The sequence below is a fragment of the Asterias amurensis genome, chromosome 5, assembly GCF_032118995.1.
Source record: "Asterias amurensis chromosome 5, ASM3211899v1".
In the NCBI taxonomy this organism is placed as follows: domain Eukaryota; kingdom Metazoa; phylum Echinodermata; class Asteroidea; order Forcipulatida; family Asteriidae; genus Asterias; species Asterias amurensis.
This window is the reverse complement of record NC_092652.1, coordinates 15098676-15107416: the sequence shown is the minus strand read 5'-3', so window position 1 is coordinate 15107416 and position 8741 is coordinate 15098676. Positions and strand designations below refer to the sequence as shown.

At 38.8% G+C, this 8741-nt stretch overlaps 1 protein-coding gene across 1 annotated transcript; it reads left to right on the top strand.

Annotated features, from left to right (window-relative positions):
- Positions 1 to 280: 280 nt before the first annotated feature.
- Positions 281 to 5119, top strand: LOC139937778 (uncharacterized). The gene is made up of 3 exons (XM_071933084.1): positions 281 to 432; positions 1743 to 1872; positions 2926 to 5119. Exons 1-3 carry the CDS (start codon positions 363 to 365, stop codon positions 3329 to 3331), a joined length of 606 nt encoding a protein of 201 aa, XP_071789185.1. The 5' UTR covers positions 281 to 362; the 3' UTR covers positions 3332 to 5119.
- The last annotated feature ends 3622 nt before the right edge of the window (positions 5120 to 8741 follow it).

Here is an 8741-nt window from a genome sequence, read left to right as displayed (position 1 = left end):
CTTGAGAAAACAGTTATTTTCACTAAAATATTTGAATCAATATCGAGACCTTGGCTTAGGTCTCGAAATGAAGCAACCCCTGTGAAACACTCACGTATGAGCAGAACAGCCATGTGACGTCAACAATCGTATCACATTCATAGGAAGTATGAACTGGGCTTTAATCCGGAACTGATACAGTTTTTATCTTTGTAAACAAACACTTATAATTACTATCAAACCCTGTGGTGGTCTAAACATCACGATCTATTGTGAATTTAAATCCAAAGTTCACCTCTCTGTCACGGGACATCATACCCAGTCACACAAAATCAGTGTTTTGTTACTTTTGGAGGCCATTTTTGTTTTCGTCTGAAATCAACATGTTTATTCCTCGGCGGTGTTTGGTGTTATTTTGGGTGATGTTAGGCTATGCATTGAGCAGCTTCAGTGGTATGTATCTAGAGAACACTTTCAAATAGCAGTTTCAGTGATATATTACTTGAATCAAGAGGACACTTACAAAAAGCAGTTTCAGTGGTATCCTATGACTTGTTTTACCTAGAGAACACTTACAAAATAGCAGTTTCAGTGGTACCTGAGATTTGTATCTAGAGAACACTTCAACAAATAGCAATTTTAGTGATATGAGGTATCTAGAGAATAGTTACAAATAGCAGTTTTGGTGGTATCTTATGACTTGTATCTAGAGAACACTTACAACAAAAACAGTTTCAATGGTATCCTAAGACTTGTATCTAGATGACACTTACAAACAGCAGTTTCAGTGGTATCCTATGACTTGTATTACCTAGAGAACACTTACAAAATAGCAGTTTCAGTGGTATCCTATGACTTGTATTACCTAGAGAACACTTACAAAATAGCAGTTTCAGTGGTATCCTATGACTTGTATTACCTAGAGAAAACTTACAAATAGCAATTTTAGTGATATGAGGTATCTAGAGAATAGTTACAAATAGCAGTTTCAGTGGTATCCTATGACTTGTATCTATAGAACACTTACAACACAAACAGTTTCAATGGTATCCTAAGACTTGTATCTGAACACTTACAAATAGCAGTTTCAGTGGTATCCTATGAGTATCTAGAGAATACTTACAAATAGCACTTTTGGTGGTATCCTATATGACTTGTATCTAGAGAACACTTATACAAAGAGCAGTTCGGTGGTATCCCGTGACTTGTATTTATAGAGCCCTTTCAAACGGCAGTTCAGTAGTATACTATGACTTGTAACACTTGCAAATGCAAATATCAGTTTTAGTGGATGATAGAGAACAACTTCACCCCCTCGTTTTGAGTCAATTGCACAGTGCGAGGTTCTTGTAACAAAAAAGTTGTCTGAGGGCAAAATAATAAATGATTAATCTTTCGATTGGGACAGTTCACATTTGATTTTTCTTGAACTTTTACTTGAAAAGTTTAGTTATGATATTATAATGTGTTTCGTTTGAACAAAAACTTAAGGGATTTGTACTCCCTGCACTTAAATGGTCCGTCCGCAATGACCTAAACGCTATCTTCTTTGACCTGCCAGCCTTGGTCACAGTGTCTGAATAAAGTGCCGATTTGGGTACTGCACTCTATTAAAGATGACAATTACCACTTTTGAGTTCTGAAAAAATGTTATATCATTTCTAAAATGGAAAAAAACACCAAGAAGTTTATATTAGTGTTTGGTCCGAGCATCATACATTGTATTTAAACATTGAATACCATTAATTTCTATTTTCACTCAGAGGTGACGGCCAGTCAATGCTCTTTGGACTACCCTTTCGACTCCTGTCCAAGGCCTGGTGATTTGACTACAGACACACTGTGTTGCATCTCTAACCATAGATACTCGTGCTGTAATAAGCATCTCATTGAGTAAGACATCCTATTATAGTATTCGTGGTATTGTAAAAATGAAAACCTGTCTAAAGGACTTGGGTACTTTTTCAAAATGTCCATAGATTTACATTAAACTTACAGGGTTTGAAGATTATGATAGTGGAAAGCTTCCCTCCAAATATTACTTACTGAGGTGCTGTAGTTTTTGAGAAATGAGTAAAGAAATGTCATGAAAATACGTTTGTAAATTATTAAAATAATTTTCGTCTCATGAGACGAAAATTATTTTCATGACATTGTTTTACTAATTTTCCCAAAACTACAGCACCTCAGCACGTAATATTTTTAGGGAAGCTTTCTACTATCATTATCTTCAAACTGTGTAAGTTTAGTGTAAATCTGTGGACATTGTGTTTTTTGTCCCATAAAAAATACATAGATCCTTTAGAGGGAAGGTACACGCTTTGTAATTGTCAAAGACCAGTCTTCTCACTTGGTGTTTCCCAACATAAGCATAAAATAACAAGCCTGTGAAAATTTGGGCTCAAAATTGATCATCAAGTTGCGAGAAAATGATGCAGAAAAAACACCCTTGTTGAACGAATTTGTGTGGTTTTAGATAGGAATAAAATACTTCTGGCTAGAAGTCTTTTACTATTTGAGTGAGAAATTACCTCTTTCTCAAAATCTACGCTTCTTCAGAGGGAGTCGTTTCTCACATTGTTTTATACTATCAACAGCTCTCCAATGCTCGTTACCAAGTCAGTTTTTATGATAATATTTGTTTTGAGTAATTACCAAGCGTGTACCTTCCCTTTAAACAAATACACTTATTAAAACCTTTAATTTATTAGATGATAGTTGGTAGTTAAGACACTGCATCACAAAGGTCGTGGGTGCGAATCCCACCTGAGTGATGTGCCTGTGATTTTTTTTACAGAACTCGGGGGGGGGGGGGGGGGGGCGGGGAAGCACCGAGTTTGAGTATACATGCAGTGATAACAAATTTTTGTAAAACCTAAATTAATATTTTATACCCAATGCAAATTTCCATATATTTATTCGATTTGTTGTGTGTCTTGATCACAGGGCATGGGCCATTGTATTGTTAGTGGGTGCATGTGTGTTGATCATTGGAACTGTAGTCACTCTTGTCTTTTGCTGTTGTGGTTGCTGCCCGAGGAAGAAGCGGAGGGAATACACTGAGATCCAAGGCTCTATTGCTCCCGAGTCTCAGCTCCAACCAGGGGTTGTGGTTGTTACCGCTCCACCTAGCCAGTATGTGTACCGTACTATGGGCTACAATCCCTCATTGCAACCACCACCACCACCGCCATCCTACATGCCACAACAGTACACAGCACAACACACAGCACAACCCACAGCACAACCCACAGCACAACCCACAGCACAACCCACAGAACAACCTACAAAAGAGGCGGTGACAACAACTAACACAGACACAGAGGCTGGGGAAGCAGACACTCGCCTTTAGAAATTGAAACAATGGATGATAAGTTCTTAAAGGCAGTAGACTCTATTGGTAATTGTCAAAGACTAGCCTTCACAGTTGGTGTATCTCAACATATATGCATAACAACAAACCTGTGAAAATATGACCTCAATCCGGTCAATCGGTCATCGAACTTGCGAGATAATAATGAAAGAAAAAACACCCCTGTCACATGCACACGAAGTTGTGTGCGTTTAGATGGTTGATTTCGAGACCTCCTTAAGTTCTAAATCTGAGGTCTCGAAATCAAATTCGTGGAAAATTACTTCTTTCTCTATAACTACTCCACTTCAGAGGGAACCGTTTCTCACAATGTTTTAGACCATCAACCTCTCCCCATTACTCGTGACAAAGAAAGGTTTATGCTAATAATTATTTTGAGTAATTACCATAATGTCCACTGCCTTTAATCGTTACACAAGTAAACATGATGGGTCATTAGGATTATGTTAGCTAAAAATTGCTGAAATTAAAATTGTAGCCTATGTTTGAGGGCACTGGACACCTGTGGTAAATTGTCAAAGCCCAACAGTCTTCTCACTTGGTGTATTTCAACACATTATGCACATTATAACAAACCTGTTAAACTTGGTTGTCGAAGTTGAGAAAAAACACCCTTGTCACTTGAAGTTGTGTCCGTTCAGATGCTGATTTTGGGACCTAAAAATCTAAAAATTCAGAGGTCTCGAAATTAAATTTTTAAAATGTTGTCGGAAATTACCTCTTTCTCGAAACTATGTTACTTCATAGGGAGCCGTTTCTCCCAATGTTTTAATTATACTATCAACAGCTCTCCATTGCTTATACCAAGTAAGTTTTTTATGGTAACAATTATTTTGAGTAATTCCCGATAATAGTGCACATGCAGAGCCTTTAATTATTCAGCAATGGGTGGCAGTTGACAGGTCGCTATCCAGTTTTGTGTTGCTAACCTAGAATTATATGGCCAAATCAGAATGGTGTTATAATAATGGCTATAAACAAACTGAAAACCAGTGAGGCAAATCCTCAAAGACGAAGCATTGTTCTAAAGTTTTGCCAACTGCTAAAAGATTGGCCAACCGCTAAAGAATGTGCTTGGCCCACCCATTGCAAGGGTACATTGGTTTACATCGCTTCTGGATGGAGTGCGTTGCCCATCTATGCTTGTTTTCTCCTTTGGTTTACCGCTCTGATGAGGTGCTTGCTTTAGTGTCCCGCGCTGGTGACAAGGAGTTTTAAAGGATTTTGTTTCCGTGCAACTATTTTCAACATTAAAGATACTGTAAACTATTGGTAATTGTCAAAGGCCAGTCTTCCCACTTGGTGTATCTCAACATATGCATAAAATAACAAACCCGTGAGAATTTGAGCTCAATATTGGTTGTCGAAGTTGTGAGATAATAATGAAAGAAAAAACATATGCATAAAATAACAAACCTGTCAAAATTAATTGAGCTCAATTGGTCGTCGAAGTTGCGAAAATAGCTATGAAAGAAAAAACACCCTTCTCGCACAAAGTTGTGTGCTTTCAGATGCTTGATTTTGAGACCTCAAAATCTAATTCTGACGTCTCGAAATCAAATTTGTGGAAAATTTATTACTTCTTTTACGAAAACTAAGTTACTTCAGAGGGAGCCGTTTCTCACAATGTTTTATACTTTCAACCTCTCCCCATTACTCGTTACCAAGTATGGTTTAATGCTAATAATTATTTTGAGTTTTTATAATGACCAATGTTCTCTGTTTATTGTTGGTAATAAAACTGTGAGATCTGTCCTGTGCCTATAAGCTATGATTGCTTCTAGTCTAGCTTTTCTGTAAAGAAAAAAATGTGCTTTTACAGCTTTCGGGCACACTGGTCGGGAATTCTGTTTAATGAACCGTGTAGAAAACATTAACGATGGATACATGTACAAACACACCCAGTTAAAATGATTTACGGCAAATCGGCGTCCTACGAATGTGAATGCTACGACACCGCCCTGTTGCTGTGATTGTTTCCCATCACATCATTTCAACCTGATGTGAACTACTCGTTACGAACTTGGGAGCAACTCAATTTCACTTTATTGTAAGCAATTTGTGGGCTTTTTGGCGCCATGCTATTCAAAAACATAATGAATTTGGGCAATTCCAATCGAAGCAATCAAATTCGCATCAACCTTTCGCGGCAAATGATGTTATTCGCATGACTCATTGCGCAATGAATGACCGTTTCAACTGAAGATAGATGCAGACGCATTTAAGTGAAATATATTGTCTGCATTTTACCGTTTATTGACGGGAAATAACAAGTTGCGTATTTTAAAACACTCCATATAAAAACGAGAGTGGTGTTATAAGTTATTCTGAACTGGTCAAAAATAAATTCCCAGAAACCTTTATATGTAGTCGGTGTTCTTGTCATTTATTCCCGAGTGTGAGCCGTTTATTAATTGTATAAAAAATGTCTCTGTCAAGTTGTACACTTAAAGGAACACGTTATTGGATCGGTCGAGTTGGTCTTTGAAAAGCGTTTGTTATAAAATGCACATGGGTAGAAAGATGTTTTAAAGGTCTTCCACACACATTTGCCTCGAAATTGCGTGGTTTTCCTTTTACTTTGCGAACTAACACGGTCGGCCATTGAGTTTGACTCCCATAAATGGCCGATCGTGTCACTTTGTCGACGAGGTACAAGGAAACCACGCAATTTCGAGCGATACTTGTGTGGATCATTATATTCTACTTTTAAATTATCTTTCTAATAAATAAATGCATTTTTAACAAACGGTTACAAACGCTTTTTAAAGACCAACTCGACCGATCTATGGCCCTGATTGTGGGTCATGGAGCAAAATCTGACTAAACTCTTCGTGGTCTGATACCGACTCAGCATTGCATGCCCCCCCCCCCTCCCTCCCATCCCGTCGTCGATGTTGTTCATTTCATTTCGTTTTATTTGCCAGCAAATGGGTGGAAAAGCAACTGGAAAAGGTGTACAGGCCTGGGCATATTATTGATTGGTCCATTTTATCAAACATTTCTATACAAAATAGGCCTTTAAAAATTGGAAGTGGAAGTGTCGGACGAAAGAATCGGACGTAGTGGTGATGGACAAAAGTCGAACTTGGACAGGTGGTTCACTTTTGGCCACCTGCGCACCATGTCGATGTCAGAAAATTTTGTTTCCCCCTGGGTTCCAGGGTTTCTGTGATTTGAAATGAAAACATTGGCTGGAGAAAAGTGATACAAAAGGGGCGCCTATCAGAATAAGTTTGTACACGTGGCTGTAATGGGGGACAGAATCTCCGGAGGTACAGAATCCCCCAACACTATAAACACATTCAGGCAATATCATACATTGTCCCCATTCCATGTCCCCCCCCCCCTCCCCAGACACGGACGGCCTCACGTACATTTTATTGCTTTTATTTTGAAAAGTGGGGCTTGGTCAACCTGTGACCCGGGGAGTGTACCGAAAGTGTATAATGGCTTTAAATACACCTGGAAGAGGTTTTGAACTTATGGCCTATAACAACACGCTGTCTACAATGATGTGTAAAGAAAAGTTTCACTACTGAAGATCGTATCAATTGCCGCGCGCGATCCTCGGACTCCGCAATTCGGAAGCTTGAAACCGTGGCAGAGTCTTTTTGACTCCAATACTGTCATTGGGGGTGTGGTAGTATAGAAGGAAAAAACAGCTACAAGTTGTGATTTTAGTCTTCAAGATGTAAATGTGTGCCGCCCAGCGACGGAGAATAGCACTACCCATGAAGGTACTCTTCAATAAATAAGCAGTTATAATTAGAGATGGCCAACACCCACCCAATTGCATTTGCAAACACCCCAAAATACGATATTCTGTATACATTTTGTCCCCCCCCCCGAAAACAAGGTTTGATTATTTGTACAAATACAAGCTCGTCATGACCCACATCCTCGTCTCGAATGAGACCAGGGCCCAATTTCATGGCGCTGCTAAGCACGCAAATTTGCTTAGCATGACATTTCTTCCTTGATAAAAACAGGATTACCAACCATATTTCCATTTTTTCCATATTGCTTGTTACTTGTATTCAACTGTTGTTTGTTTATCCTCAAAAACACGTGGAAATTTGGTTGGTAATTCTGTTTTTATCGAGACCAACATTTCATGCTAAGCAAATTGTTGTGCTTAGCAGCGCTGTGAAATTGGCCCCAGCCGATCTTAGATCGAAAAAGTGAATGGCCAACAGAGGGCGTCTTATTATTGTGCGTTTTTCCGATGGATGCTACTGGATCAACGATTTGATAATGAAAGAAAAAATACCCTTGTCACACGAAGTTATGTGCTTTCAGCAGATGCTTGATTTCGAGACCGCAAATTCTAAATCTGAGGTATCGAAATCAAATTTGTGGAAAATTACTTCTTTCTCGAAAACTACTCCGCTTCAGAGGGGAGCCGTTTCTCACAATGTTTTATATTATAACACCCCTTACCAATATTCTGCCTTTTCATTGGTTTAGAGCGCGTCACATGATATGTCTTAGTTTTGCTAGACGACGGCCGTGTGAGTGCATCGGTTTGCCGTGCGCTAGTCCGAAAGACTAGCACACGGCGTGCAGTACCCAGACGTCCGTTGCGTGCACGAGGATGATAAATTAATAGTCTGTAACCATTTCGGATTACATGACACTACATGCAGAGCACAGTAAAAGTTTTTGCAATCTGTATTCGCGTCGTCCGTGGATTGTAGCATTCAGGTCTGTAAAGTCTGTACAGTATTTAGAAATGTTTGGGGTGTTAGAAAACAAATATTGGCTGCTTTTACTCGTGCAATGGTTTAAACTATGACTCCCTCGGTGATCCCCGGAGCGTTCTGTTTTCCCTCGGCTTCGCCTCGGGAAAATAAAACGCTCCGGGAGTCGTAGTTTTAACCATAGCACTCGAAGCAGTCAATATTTGTATGCTATCAACCTCTCTACTCTCTACTCGAAAGGTTTTATGCTAATAATTATTTTGAATATTTACCAATAGTGTCCACTGCCTTTATATTTGTCTTAAAACAAAAGACGTATTAGCCCTGGGATGGTTCTATAGTTAAATAAATAAGTTAAGTTGAACACCATGTTTTGTTACTCATCCATCGTTCTTTTTTCGAGTATTGAATCGGGATATTTTCAACTGAAGTTCATTTTCCAACTCTCTTTTTTCAAAAACCTTGCAATTTTTCGTAGAGGCTACTGTAGGTTATGCTGGAAGTTTTTTTGTTTTGTCCGTGTGTAGTTTTGTTGTTGTCTCGACGTCTTAAGAATTTGTAGATATTTAGTTGTATGTAAACACAAATGTTGTGATTGTAGATCACTGTTGGGGGTTTGCAACTCCAACATAACGCGGACGAAACAAAAGTATATAAAAATAACCGACATTTAGCAGCCATTTTGA

Excerpts from the sequence above, each read along its gene's own strand:
- LOC139937778 (XM_071933084.1), top strand. The coding sequence starts at position 363 with ATGTTTATTCCTCGGCGGTGTTTGGTGTTATTTTGGGTGATGTTAGGC. Across the intron at positions 433-1,742 it reads TGCATTGAGCAGCTTCAGTG|AGGTGACGGCCAGTCAATGC; the intron begins GTATGTATCTAG and ends ATTTTCACTCAG. Across the intron at positions 1,873-2,925 it reads TGTAATAAGCATCTCATTGA|GGCATGGGCCATTGTATTGT; the intron begins GTAAGACATCCT and ends TCTTGATCACAG.